The sequence below is a fragment of the Saccopteryx leptura genome, chromosome 1 (genome assembly GCF_036850995.1).
Source record: "Saccopteryx leptura isolate mSacLep1 chromosome 1, mSacLep1_pri_phased_curated, whole genome shotgun sequence".
NCBI classification, from domain to species: domain Eukaryota; kingdom Metazoa; phylum Chordata; class Mammalia; order Chiroptera; family Emballonuridae; genus Saccopteryx; species Saccopteryx leptura.
In genome coordinates, this window is record NC_089503.1 from 148,423,741 (window position 1) to 148,438,582 (window position 14,842).

At 46.6% G+C, this 14,842-nt stretch overlaps 1 protein-coding gene across 2 annotated transcripts in view; it reads right to left on the reverse strand.

Annotated features, from left to right (window-relative positions):
- RAB3C (RAB3C, member RAS oncogene family) overlaps window positions 1-14,842 on the reverse strand; it is a 92,333-nt gene that overhangs the window by 41,557 nt on the left and 35,934 nt on the right. For both annotated transcript variants that reach the window (XM_066377465.1, XM_066377455.1), the window contains exon 3: window positions 2,411-2,529. In XM_066377465.1, coding sequence (XP_066233562.1) covers window positions 2,411-2,529 — 119 coding nt within the window. The remainder of the gene's footprint in view (window positions 1-2,410; window positions 2,530-14,842) is intronic.

Here is a 14,842-nt window from a genome sequence, read left to right on the forward strand (position 1 = left end):
ACACAATTGTGGATGAACAAAAGTAAGTGAGTTAGTTTATGGATGTTTGACAGATCTAGGTGTCTGGGGATCCGGAGGGGGAGATTGCAAAGAAGATACACAAAGCAGAGGGTCCGTGAAAACAGACAAACAAACAGGTCTTCCTGGGAGGCAAGACTGTGGAGACAGGCTCTGTGATGCGGTGTGTTTTCATTATTAATGAGGTGGCAGCGAGCCACGGCTTGTGGGCCCGGGTCTCCCCTGATTGTCAGGTGCATGTGAAGGCCCTAGAGCACGGCAGGACGACCTGGTACAGAAAGAAATCTAAAGGGAGAAAGATCAGGCAGAGGTTCCTATGAAGACAGAAACAAAAGACAGTAAGACACTGACTGGTGACAGTCACAGAGGATCGGAAAGGCAGGAGGGGGTTCAGAGGATATTTGGAAAAAAAATGCACCTGAGGCTGGGATGCTGGACGTCAGAGCTGGATTCAGGCTGCACCCAGGGTGACAACACGCGTGGTCGTCATGAACAGAAATCATAATGTCAACAAGGGAAACAGTTTCATGTGAAGGAAATTTTGTGTGATTCAGAGGGGCCTGCAGGACGGCAGGTGGAAATGTCACTTGGAAGTGTCTGGTACAAGTGATGATGACGTATGTGAGTAGGTGGCACAGCCCAGGGGACACAGAGAGTCTGCCCACTGGGAGTGACATCAAGGAAGCAGAACAAGGAGCCGTCCTAACATCCTAATGAGAAGTTCTGGAACATGCATCCTGACCCCAGGGCCTGGCCCATTTGGTGTTAATGAGCTCAAGGTACCTTTGTGTATCCTCAGGGGTCACATCACTCCCATCAGAAACAGGCGAGAGCTGGGAGCAGACAGCCTCTGGGACCCTGACATGTGGCACCCACCTGCCTTGGAGCCGAACCTCCAGAGAGCACAGTGTCAAGGAGAAATGACCACCCCGCTGGCATGCGGAAGCCCGAGCCTTGGTGTCACCACACTCCTAACTGAAGACAGCTGTGGTCACTTACTGGAAATGCTACTTGTATCATGAACTAAATCTTCCTCTAGATGTGTGTCTGTATCTGTACTATTTCAGTCCGTTCAGGTGCCAAACCGGTTGGTATTTAATTGGAATTGTCTTGAGTTTATGAATTCATTTGAAAAGAACTGGGATTTCTACAATATTTTTTACTAAAAAGAAGGGTACTTAAGTCTTCTTTTATGTCCCTCAGTGGGAGATAGTTATTTTTTCATATACATCCCAGGCTTGTCTTTTGCTTTGTAGCTATGTATCTCCCTTTCGAGTTGCCACTGTCGACGGTACTACTATTTGCACTGAAAGTGTGAGGGTGGGAACGTGTCTGTGTGTAAACAAGAAAGATGTAGGTACTTTCTCAAATGAAAAATTAACATAGAAAATAATCCAAAGCAAATCAAGTTCTGACCAACATGAGACCTTTGGTGAGCTGACTACATGTGACAGCACCACCTGGATGGGACTCCATGTCAAACCGCACAGTGAGGACGTGCTGCTGCTCCGTACGTGAAGGAGCGCTGGCCGTGACTGCAGGGACGGCGTGGGGTCTGTTCGGAGCTGGTCTCACCCGCAGGAGCTCCATCTCCTCCTGGCACCACACAGAGTTCGAGCTACACCCTGGCCTCTCCCACAGGTGACCAGCCATGGCCAGCCCGGCTGCTGGACTCATGGGCACAGCCACCGGCTGCCCGTGTCACCTCCCAGCTGGACACACAGGCTGAGGCAGCGCACCCCATGCAGAGGGCCTTCATTCAGCGTATGTAGCCAGGAGCCAGGAAAGATTTTGGTTTGATCTTTCCCTTCATCCCAGTCCTTTGAAACATTTCAATTTAAAGAAAAGCTGAAAACTACTTACATCTAAATAAGGGGTCAACAAACGTTTACTGTGAAGAGCTGGATGGAAAAAGTGTGGGCTTCCTAGGCCCCTGGGTGCCTGTGCCCCATCTCCATAGGGGTCATGCGGACTCCTGTTCAGACATGGGCACGTGAACCTGGCCCTGTGCCAGCTCAGCTTCATCTACAACTAGCGGTGGGAGGGACTGGGTTCCTGGGCCAGATGGGCCTGCAGCTCCGTCTCCAGGTCCCTGTCAGACCACAGGCTGCCCAGCCATCGTCATCTATGTGTGAAACAGCACACACAATGGGCCCCACAGAGCAAGGAGGACAGGGTGCAGACTGACATGAGCAACGTGTAGAAAGTCACAGTCACTTCTGACCAGCCCTGAGCTATGTGGTGGCACGCCATACCGCTGCTCCATGAAGGACGAGCAGGGCAAGAGCATGTGACACGGACACATCACGTGGCAGCGTGGCCACAGTGAGGAAGATCAGACCTGTGTGACGACCACGAGGGTCAGTGCCAGTCAGTGCCTGCGCTCACTCACCAGTCCTGCACCGCGTTGAAGGACTCCTCATTCGTGATGTCGTACATCAAGATGAAGCCCATGGCCCCGCGGTAGTAGGCTGTGGTGATGGTCCTGTACCTCTCCTGGCCAGCCGTGTCCTGGAAATAACAATGACAACCTCTTTAAAATAAGGCAGTGCCTCTGTGGAAAGTGATGAACGATTCCCAAAGCCACTGTACCAGAGCCTAGCTGTACCACCATGTACAGCTACATCTCCTCTTTAGTCCTGTGTTCCTAGTGATGTTCAAAGGGCAGCTCTGCAAACCAGGAAAATCTTGTTTTGGGGTAAAGATCCAGCTCAAAGTCCCTCCTGCATGTTTCCCTCCCATTAAGCAGCATCTCACCGCAGGGAATAAAACAGAAAGGAAGACCACACATAGCAAACCCTGTGGCTTGTGTACAGTTGAAAACTGGAAGAGCACATTAGGTCGTCCCTCACGTGTCTACTGTCCGTCTACTGAGTACAAGTCCCTGTGGGGCAACAGGTTTAGGAGAAGGTCTCTGCGTTTAAAAGAATGCATTTAGTCTCAGTTTATTCAACTGTAGGGTGAGATCATTTTACCTTCTTTGTGAGGATGTTTGATTCAGACAGACCCGGAGTCCCTGTCTGTTGCTTCAGGAGCTGGACCCAAACCTCTGTGTGCCCAGTGTGCTTGTCAGGGTCACATGGAACATGCATGTGAAAAGCCTGGCACACAAAAGTGGTCAGTAAACAGCGAATACTGGCTGTGCCTGAAGTCTGGGGCGGCCAGGCTGACATGGGGCAGGTGGACAGCAGCGTGCACACCGGGCACAGGGCTGCAGAAGAGCTGGCCCATCCCAGGTCAGCTCAGCACCCCTGAGACCACCTGTGTGTCACGGACACTGTGCAGGGCAGCTCGAGAAACTGCCCCACGGCTCCATCAGCCTCGCAGGACCAGGGACACCCTGGGCTCTGCACTCCACCCGCTGACGGGGCTCTGCCTTTGTCCCGGCACCACAGGTGCTCTGAGCTCACTCTGCACAGAAGTGTTGTCTTCCTTTGGACTTCAGTCTGGACCCTTTTCTTCCCCTTCTCCCAGGGACACCTCCTTCGTACACAGCGTGCACCCCAATCACCGTAAGACTGAACAACCTTAAAGGGAAAGCTCTCGTGCTGGGTGGCCCAGGAATAGATCCTTTATCATTGGATGAATAGAGCGGCTCCTGGGCCACTCTGGGGACGGGCTCCTGTGGGTACACAGCTCTGCTCCCACAGGACCCTCTCTGACAGTGGGAATCTAAGACTGTTCCATTTCCCCTAACTGCGGATGCGTAGTCTGTTTGGCGCTGTGGTTCAGAGTGGGTGACTGAAGACTGAAGCAACCTGCAGGTGGTTTGGGGAGAACATGGAGCTGTGAGATGGAAGCTGAAGGTCGGCCAGGGCGAACTTCTCACAAGGGAGCTACGACTGCACTGGGGCGAACCTGGTCAGAAGGGGTTTACTAGATAATATTAAGGAAGTAAGCTTCCAAAGGCAAGACGAAAATGTGGCAGTACCCAAAATAGCAAAAATAGAGCCAAACCAGTGGTGAAATCCTTTAGGACGCAGCACCAATGGCAGAAAACAAAAAAGGAAAGTATAGATTTCACCACATGCAAACTTGACAATTCCTTGAATACAGAAAAAAATGTCATAAATAAAATGGAAATGATATACAATCAAATGATAAACTGAGAACCATATTTGCATTATACAGAGAGACCAAAGGTTAATATCATTAAGACACTAAGTGGTGTTAGAAATCATTAAGAAATATATTAAATATTCTACTATTTAAAATTATTTGTAAATAAGCACATAGTTAATTATTTTTTTATTTTTTGTATTTTTCTGAAGCTGGAAACGGGGAGAGACAGTCAGACAGACTCCCGCATGTGCCCAACTGGGATCCACCCGGCACGCCCACCAGGGGCGACGCTCTGCCCACCAGGGGGCGATGCTCTGCCCCTCTGGGGCGTCGCTCTGCTGCGACCAGAGCCACTCTAGCGCCTGGGGCGGAGGCCAAGGAGCCATCCCCAGCGCCCGGGCCATCTTTGCTCTGATGGAGACTCGGCTGCGGGAGGGGAAGAGAGAGACAGAGAGGAAGGAGAGGGGGAGGGGTGGAGAAGCAGATGGGCACTTCTCCTGTGTGCCCTGGCCGGGAATCAAACCTGGGACTTCTGCACGCCAGGCCGACGCTCTACCACTGAGCCAACTGGCCAGGGCCCATAGTTAATTATTTGGTAAAAAAGTTGAACCCCAAGCACAATAATAGAAATGCAATGCTGAGAAGTTTCACACCAGATAACAGAAGTTACCTAGCCACTATTTACATAGTTTTTGTTCTTAGCTTGGAATTCTATAAACATGAAAGTGTAGATACTAGAGATGAACATAGATATCATAAACTGCATGTAATTGGGACAAATACACAAACTTATTAGGCAGGAAGAAGCCAATCTTGAGCTTATCTGGATATTCCTGGATGTGTGTTGGATTCAGTTAACTGTGTATCCAACTGTGAACTACAGAGGAAAGCTAGAGAACAAATTCCCAAAGGCTGTGCGTGTTTAGAAAACAAGGTACATCAGAGACTGTGTAATATCTTAGCTCTTTGGGGAACAGATCCCTTATAACTAGTCATTCAATTTAAAACTTTCCTCCATTTGACTTGAGTTCAGATTTTCCAATTACTATAAATTTAACTTTCTCCCTATTGTTGTTTAACTTTAAATGACTTTCTCTTTGTCCTGGTAAAACGTCATTTTGGCATTGTTTAAGTAGTGTTCTGACAGGGTGAGGACCCCGTTCCTGCTGACCTGCTGCACCATGACAGTTTCCCCGGTCCCTCCACACGAGAACGCAGCCAACAGAGGGGAGGAGGGCCCGCAGGTGATCCAGACGGCCTGTCAGGATTCCTTCAGCAGGCGCTGATACTGTGCTGAGCTGTGATGTTGCCTCTTGCTTCCTGGCCTCCTCAGTGGTAGCTCCTGTCTCAGAATGTTAATTTCGTTTTGATGGTAAGGAAACCAGTGCCAGTGTTACCCACAAGTCTATTCTACAATGTGAGTACATTTATCTTTGGAAGAGCAGAAATCAGGTCCTGTTGTATTATGATTGAAATGTTACAGGAAAAAACATGGCAGGATAGCTATCATGTATCACAATTTAAAGATAGAGACAGGAGGACAACCACAGCTTTTAAGAAAAATAAATAGAAGCCATCAGATGGCACGTAAAGGAGCAAGACCCAGAAACACAGCCTGACTGGAGGTGGCGGTCACATGACCGCTCTCAGGGGGAATGAAAGATGCACCAAGCAGGGGAGTCAGTGAGAAACACAGACGAGGCCCTGGCCGGCTGGCTCAGTCAGCAGGAACGCTGTCCTGAAACAGCCAAGTTGTGGGTTTGATCCCATTCAGGACACACACATGATGCAACCAATGAACATACAGCTAAGTGGAACAACAACTGAATGCTTCTCTTCTCCCTTTTTCTCTCTGTCACTGTCTTCCTCTCTCTCTTAAAAAAAATCAGTCAATTAAAAGAAATACAGAAGAAATTTCCTCTCCAAAGGTCAAGGAAAAGAGTAAAACTAAGCCAATAGAATAGAGTAACTTAAGAGTTAAAGTTTCAGCTTTAGTGATGGCCACTTTTAGTCACAATAGGCCTAATGATTACTGCGAATACAAAGCTTTATTCTAGGAGCTGGAAACATGAAAGGGCCTACATGACTTCACGAGGTTGCAAGCAACCCACCTCTGCGCTCCAGACCCAGGAGACGCCCAATGGTATCTAAGTCCCAAACAGAATGTCCACTGATGAGGACGTAGACAAAGAATTATTGGTTGGCAGATGAAGAAACTCTAGAAAAATCTCTGGACTGCAACTTTTATCTAACTAGCTTTTCCCTAAATTCTAAACCCCTTGCCTAACCTCTTCTTCCCTTTATAAAGAAGGTTGGCTTGAAATGAAATGTGTAAACAGGTTTTAGGGTACAGAGCCACTATCTTCGCAGGTGGCCGGCCATCCGAATAAAGCGCCCATAAAGTCAATCCTGTCTCTCCTTACTTGGCTGAGTGCTGACAGGCAGCATGGACACCAGTGTTCCCAGTTTCAAATAAATAGACAACATCCTGGCTCTGTATTAGGTTTGGGTATTGAAATTTCACAATTACAAACTCATTAGCAATTTCTCTCCTATGATACCAGGAAGAAAAAGAAGTCAGAAAAACACTTCACTAAATTTGGTACTTAATAATGATGATAGAAGGTCCCATTTGAAAGACAAGAACATTTTATAACAGCAACTGCCGCCAACATCATCGAATGGGAGCAGGGAGAAGGAAGTGGAGGAAAATGGCCCCTCTTCTTATTGTGGCTCCACATCCTGGCTGTGCTGTTCCCTCCCGGCTGAGTCCCATAACTGGGAACCTGATGATTTTCTATAAACACAGGCTTCCAAAATTGGAGACCACAAGTGGGAATCTCTCACAGAGAAAACACGGATAAAATGTAACTGAAAAAGAAAACTTTTTTCCATGAGAGCTAGTTTTCATCTCCCTTTCTTTTTTCTTTTTTTTTTGTTTTTTGTTTTTTGTTTTTTTCCATTTTTCTGAAGCTGGAAACAGGGAGAGACAGTCAGACAGACTCCCGCATGCGCCCGACCGGGATCCACCCGGCACGCCCACCAGGGGGCGACGCTCTGCCCACCAGGGGGCGATGCTCTGCCTATCCTGGGCGTCGCCATATTGCGACCAGAGCCACTCTAGTGCCTGGGGCAGAGGCCACAGAGCCACCCCAGCGCCCGGGCCATCTTTGCTCCAATGGAGCCTCGGCTGCGGGAGGGGAAGAGAGAGACAGAGAGGAAAGCGCGGCGGAGGGGTGGAGAAGCAAATGGGCGCTTCTCCTGTGTGCCCTGGCCGGGAATCGAACCCGGGTCCTCTGCACGCTAGGCCGACGCTCTACCGCTGAGCCAACCGGCCAGGGCCTCATCTCCCTTTCTTTTGAATAAAATAAGATCATTTTAGTTGGTTTAAATATTTTGATTATTCAATCAGGCTTTTAGAAAAATTTTTTGATTTTAACAATTGGTTTGATTAGCAAATACTTGAATATCTGTCAAGAAAAGAGCTGTGAAACTGAAAATAGCAGCTTTATAAGGAGTCGCTAGAAACATTTTCAGTTTCAGGTTTGGCATTTTTGTCTTTGCCTTGAATTTTTTCTCTATAAAACACTTTATTTTTGGCCCTGGCCAGTTTGCTCAGTGGTAGAGCATAGCCTGGTGTGTGGATGTCCTGGGTTTGATTCCTGGTCAGGGCACACAGGAGAAGCACTCACCTGCTTCTCCACCCTTCCTTTCTCTTCCTTCCCTCCCCAACCCTGCAGCCATGGCTCAACTGGAGTGAGTTGGCCTTGGGCACTGAGGATGGCTCCAGGCCTTTGCCTCAGGAACTAAAAAAAAAGACTCAGTTGCTAAGCAATGCAGCAAGGCCTCAGATGGGCAGAGCATCGCCACCTAGTGGGCTTGCCAAGTAGATCCCTGCTGGGGTGCATGTGAGAGTCTGTCTTTCTGCCTCCCCGGCTCTCACTGAATTAAAATAATTTTTTTTCTTTTTAACTGCATTAACTACATTTTCAAATCCTTTGGAAGTCATGCAGAGAGAGGATGCAGTTTCAATACTGAGGACATAACTTTCATTTGTAAGGTCTAGGACTGTGATGCCGAACTATGACACACGTGTCAGCACTGACACACGTAGCCATTTCGATGACATGCGGCCGCATATCAGAGAAGTATGGGGCCACATGCCCAGAAGGACGTTTCATTCTCAGCTCCTGCACGGCCAGGTATAGTAGCCGAGGATAAAACATTTGCTGTAGTGTAGACACTCTATGCTGGAGGTCTGTAGGCCAAAACAAAAGAACTCCAGCACAGAGCTTCTAGTTCTGGGACTTCCGGGGCCATTAGGGGATCTTTGACCTCACTTCCTGTCAGCGGAAGAGGGAGCAGTGGAATGCCGTGGGGGGACGCATCTCTGGGGGCCCTGTGGTCGCCATTATCAGCAATCACATAACCACAACAACCATCATCCAATCTACTGTTCTGGGGTGTTGTGGATTTCTAATTGACCATCATTACTCAGATAAGTGAGGGGGAGGCTGGGAGAAGCGAGGGCCTATGCTATGGGTGCCGTTTTCCACCATTAGAAATAGCGGCAGCCATCTTAATTTACCTAAGATGCAACTTGCAGAATTTCAAGACTGCATCTGGGCTCAGGTGTTTGTCGACCTGAGGTCAAAGCTTGAGAATCTGGAAAGGTGCCGCTTGGAGAATCAAGAGGAGTGCCACTACGAACAGGAAATTTGGAGTGCCTGGAACCGATTACCAGACACTTTTAGCACCCTGAAAAATATTGCAACGGCTTTACTTACAATTTTTCCCTCTAGGTACTTTTGTGAGACCTTATTCTCAGTGTTAAATAATATCAAAACCAACAAAAGAAACAGATTGACAGATGAAGTTAGTAGCGCTTGCTTAGGCTTGAAGTGTACAAAATACCAACCTTCAATTGAAGATTTAGCCGATGAAATTCAGCAACAAAAAAGTCACTAATAGGCAGGTTAGTTAAAGAATTCCCCCTCCCCCTCACTTATCTTAGTTCACGGCACCCCACACAAGCTAAATAATATCAAGACCAACAAAGGAAGCCAACTGACAGATGAACAAAGAAGTCACTAAGCAGGTCAGTTAAATAATTAGTTTTTGGTATATTAAATACAGTTATATATTACAATTATACATTTTTGTTAAATATCATGAAATTATGGTTTTTTTCTCGAAGTGACATACCACCCAAGTTATGCTTTTTTTTTTTGGCAAATTTTGACACAGTAAGCTCAAAAGATTGCCCATCACTGGTCTAGGAGATTATATTGTAATTTGCTTTTTTGTTTTGATGGCTACTTTTCTCTGTATTGGATCAAACTGAAGGTGGAAGTAGCCAGTAGTAAAGAAGCATAACTCAAATATCATCATCACAATGGAAATACACTTACTGACAGAAAACAGACTGAAGGACAGACAATGCTTGTATGTGACAGAGCAGGTATTTCATAGTTGGAGAAACCAAACCAAAACACATTGATGTTAACTGGTCACAAAAGTAATTTAAATAAGTTAAAGGAAAGGAGATGTAACAACCCACACAGAAAGTCACTGGACGGGGAGGATGCGAAGACTGCTACCTGACGCGATAGGTCCGCTGGCCAGTGAGCGCCCAGAGGCACAAGCATGTGACATGAACTAAACCCTCAGGCATTTAGCACTTGAGCGAAAAGCAACCCTTTCACTTGCACACTGTTACATTTACCTGTTGGAATTATTTTAATTATCAAAGGAAGATGAAGTCATGTTCAATATGTAGACTATATAATGGCTGATTCATTTATTCATTCATTCAGTAAACCCTTAGTGAATGCCTGTTCACTTAGAGACTGTGATGGGTCTGTGTTAAATGCATTTTCTCTATTCTAGACACATTACTGTATATTTTAAAATTCTACACATAAAAGCATTTCACTAATCAGAGTATCATATTCCTTACATGTCTATAAAATATTAGGTAAAATTGTAAAAATATCATTTCTAAAGAACCAGACAGGACAGCAATTTAAAATCGCAATTGATACCACACCACCATCAACCTAGCGGTGAGGTCTGATTCACACTCTTATGGGCTGTATTGTGTCCCAAGAAAAGATGTGCTGAAATGCAACCCTCAGGACCTGTGAACATGAGCTGGTTTGGAAGTTGGGTCTCTGCAGATGGAGACAGTGGAGTTCACACTGGATCAGGGCGGGCCCTGACCCTACCACTATGGTCCCTCTAGGGGGGAAACAGACATGCAGGGACCACACGATGGCTGAGGCAGAGATTCTAATAATGCAGCCCAGGCCAAGGTGGCTGGTGGCACAGAGGCTGGGACATGTCTGGAAGCAGCCCTGCCCCGGAGCCTGAGCAGGAGCAGGGCCCTTCCAACTCCCTCACTCAGCATCTCGAGCTCCCAGGACTTCAAGATCAAAAAGTTCTGTAGTTCTGAGCTGTCCCTTCTGTGGCACTTTGTACAGCAGACCCAGGAAACAGTGTCCGTCATGACCCAGTCTGTGATCTTTATGTCAGGGCAGAAGCCACATAGACCTAACAGCTTCCCACACACCCGCTCACCACTTCATCAGAGAATGTAGAAAAATTAAAGGTAGTTTATGCACAAGTCTAACCTAGTCTCACTATGTGAATTCATTAAAGGTGTTATGCTAAAATGCACTAATATATTTCATTTATGTAAAATTAATTCTGTTCAAAAATAGGTGAGGTGATATACCTTACTGTTTTAAAAAGCAGGTCTTTACATATATACTATATATGGATGTGCATATATATTAGATCTGTACATACATACATGTGTGGTTACTAGAAATACAGCAATGTTGGTTGACAGGACAAACACTGCATATTGCTTCACCCCGAGATTTCACCCCAGATGACCGAGACGCTGGGCAGAGAGCTCTGGTACAGGTGGGTGGAGGCGAGACCTCCCACAGAAGCAACGGAAGCCTACTGGTACACGTCACTTCTTTTGTACGATGTTACTTCCTCTGAAGGTGCCTTTATTTTGTTCGCTTCCATAATGAGGCAGGCATAAAGCAACACTGAACGTTGTCTTATAAAAATAGTAAGCTGAACAGGATGCTTACATATTTTATGCTTTCTTGTCGCATATTTATTTTTGGAATGAAATAACTTTATTTCCTTATGGCAGTTAATCTTTCGTTAAAACAATTTATCAAACCTTTTTCCCTACTGATCTTGGGCAAGCAGTTGGTTTATATTCACATACACACACTTAGGTGTACGGGCATTTGGTAAGTCAGCCTAAATTTTAGAAAAGAGCATTAATAAACCTCCTCTGAGCAGTCTTCCATCAGTGTGGGTGTCCTTCATCCATCCTCTTCACATCAGCTGATTTTATTGATCACATTTTCTGGTCATGATGTTTAGCTTTGAAGCACCCAGACCTTCACTGCACAATGGCTTTCACTTCTGACTGAACCCCAGTGAAAGGAGCCTGAGGCAGAAGGATGAAAGAAGACCTATTATTCCTTGCAGTGTTGCCATGGCAATCCATCACCCTGGAGGAGGGGAGCAGTCGTGTGAAGCTATTACAGGACCTTTGACCCCAATGCCAGTGAGACCCTAACAATTGTGTGTTTCTGCTCATGAGAGTTGGAGACATTTTTCAGTCGACATTATCTAAATATTCAGGTTATTACTGTTAATGAGATTTACAGTCAAAACTGTGTGAAGGATTTTTATTCATTTTATTTAAGGGTTTGTTTTCTAAGAGTGGTTAACACAAAGGCAGAGAAACACTGTTTTTGCTTCCTTCCTAATTAATCTTTCTGACACACTTCTTCCCAGTGGGACTTTGGTCACGCTCGACTTTGTCACACTGGGGCACGCGTGCTCACACCCGGCAGCAGGGTTCTAGCTGAGGCAGGCAGGTGGCTGCTTTCTCATCGATGCACTCAGAACGCTCACATGCATCAAGTGCCCTGTTTGTCAGGGTGGTGGCTTTTGAGGATCGTCATGACCACCCTACACCAGGCAGCGGACCCCACGCAGACCTGACAGAGGGGAGCTAGTGCTCATGGGTGGGTGGAGGGCGGTCTGTGTTGACGATGGAGCTGTTCTCCTGTGCTGTGCAGGGTCTGAGCCTGCAGAGCTGGCGGGGGTCGGCAGAGAAGCCAAGAGAGCCGTGGCTCCTGTCCAGTGGGGAGAGCTGTCTGCCCTTTGTCTCCTGGCCACCATCCACTGGAAACCCTCTCCCCAGGACATGGCCACCCCTGGGAACGCAGCCATGTTCAGGATAAGGGAAGAATAATGTTAAATTGGCAATGACAAGGGCATTTTAAACTAGACTCAACAATACTGAGCTTCTTTTTTTGGTTATATTTTAAATTAAAATTGTTCATTTATTGTGTTAACATGGATTCAAGTGTTCAACTCAATATAACACCCTCACCTCCCAACAATGTGTTCCCCATTACACCCCCTTTGCCTCCTTTCTTGTCTCCCTTTCCCCATCCCTCTGGAATTTGCTGTCCTGTTGTCTGTACCTGTGTGTTATGTATATATAATTTCACTAATCCCTTCACCTTCTCTGACCCCATCCTCTTATCCCCTTCCCTCTGACAGCTGTCCCTCTGATCCCTGTGGCCCTGCGTCTGTCTCTATTCTGTTCCTCAGTTCACCGTGTTATACTGAACTTCTTTTAGCACACTTTATTTTTTAGAGTAGTTTTAGGTTCACAGGTGATGCAAACAGACACAGGATTCTCTATTTTCTCTCTCAGCTGCAGTGTCTGGAGGAGGGGGAGACAGAACAGATTCTGGTTTCTTCCAGCGTAGGGTCTGCAGTGTGTCATGGGAGAGAGCAAGTGGAATCTGTGGCCCTGGGCCAGCTGGGTCAGGTCATTAAACCCCTCTGACTGATCACTTTCCAGCTAAAATAAGGATGACAGCATCCACCTCCCCAAGGCTGTTGTGATGGTTGGCTTCTTTATATAGTTGGTGAGCAATAAACTGGACTTCCTGGTTTTTTTCTTTTGTTTTCCTTTTCCAAAGCAGCAATGTGTGGAGCTAAGAACAAGGATTTTGGTGTCAGAACATCTGGGTTCCCACTCTGGCTCCGAGACTCACCTGTTGTGTAGCTCTAGAAGTATCACCTACCCAATCTGAGCATCAGTTTGCAGACTGCCAACATGAAATCAATACCTAAGCCCATCTGAATTGTGTGCTGCAAATGAGAAAAGGTCTATGTAGCTACAAAATGCTATGGGTAGTGTCCTTGGTATCAATTGCATTACTGATAGTAACAAACTGAGCCTCGCATGTCAAATCCCAAGAGAAGGTGGCTGTCGTGTGCACCTGGATTGCTCAGTAGAACATCGGTCCTTACTTACCCCGTCCCCTAGGGACAAGAGGACATAAAGATGTGTGTCCTTCGGAATCACCCACAGCCTGTGCACCCTCACGTTCTCTCTCCACAGCCCTGACAGAGATGAGACACACGAGGACACCCTGCCATGGCTGCCGCTGGATCACACCTCCTGGTTATAAGGTCTCTGCAAGTCTTTGTTTCTATGATTATGTTGGCATCACTGAGACAAAAGGCCTACAGTTACACCGTGATTCCCACAAGCTCACCATGCGTGGGAAAAGAATCATTTCACAGAATGTATTATGTCCAATGAGTAAAGTCTCTGAAAAGCACGAGAGACAGCGAGATGACCACGCAGAAAGCCGATGCCCGTGAGAACAGGGCAGGGACTTCACTGGTGCTCATGCAGGCGCTGGCTGTGCCCAGGGCACTTGTCTCAGTTGAGGGACGCAGTTGGGAAATGGCCTAATATGTTTGGTAGTTTTTAAATAAATAAATTTCATCTTAAATAATTTAAAAAAGTATAATAAGATATTATATCCAAATGGAATACTTACACATCGAGGGCAATGTGAGGTGCTCAGTAGTGTTTTACAAGTTGTTGAGTTGGCAGGAAAATATTAAGCCCCCTGCCTGGCTTTCAGGAAATGCCCTGCAAACCCAGGCCCTTCACAGCCTGGGGAACCACTGTGGCTCCACGCTTCTCTATGAAACTCTATAGTTTTTTTTATAAAGCAGAGTCACCCAGGCCTCCTGAGGTCTATAGTAATTGCAAATAAGCCTTCATGATCACAGGGCCAAGAAGATGACAAACTCTGGCTTTCTGCCTACGTTTTTGGTTCTGCTGAATCCATTGAAAGATACCTCAGGCATCATCTAAGGCGATTCCCCTTCCGCCATTTCTGCTCAGAAGTCCGAGGCGGAGGTCAGAGGCCAGGCGCAAAGTTAGGTTGTGGGGTTAACGAGAGATGTGCCTGTGGAAATCAATTCAAGGCTTCATAAAGCCTCAGAAGTCTGGAGAGTGACTTCCTACATGCTCTGATGACATAATAGTCTTCTGAAAGAACGGGATGTGGCTCTTTTTATATATCTTCACTCAACACAGGACTGGACTGATGCGGGAGCTCCCTGGCTGCAGGGACTGGGGAGGCGGAAGCGGAAGGGTCAGCAGAGGGAGGGAGCTCCGTGGGAACTCAGCCCTTTAACTCTGTTACTGTGGGAAACCCAACCACAGAACCCAAAGAGAACAAAATCTAAACAAGAAGCCAAACTCATTTAGAACTTGACAGAATCTAAACCTGGGATATCATTTACAGAATCCATTCAACCTGAATTCTACTTGGGGATTAAATTTTCCTCTAAACCAGAAAAAGATTTCTAGGAGTCATGACAAACAAACCAACCACAT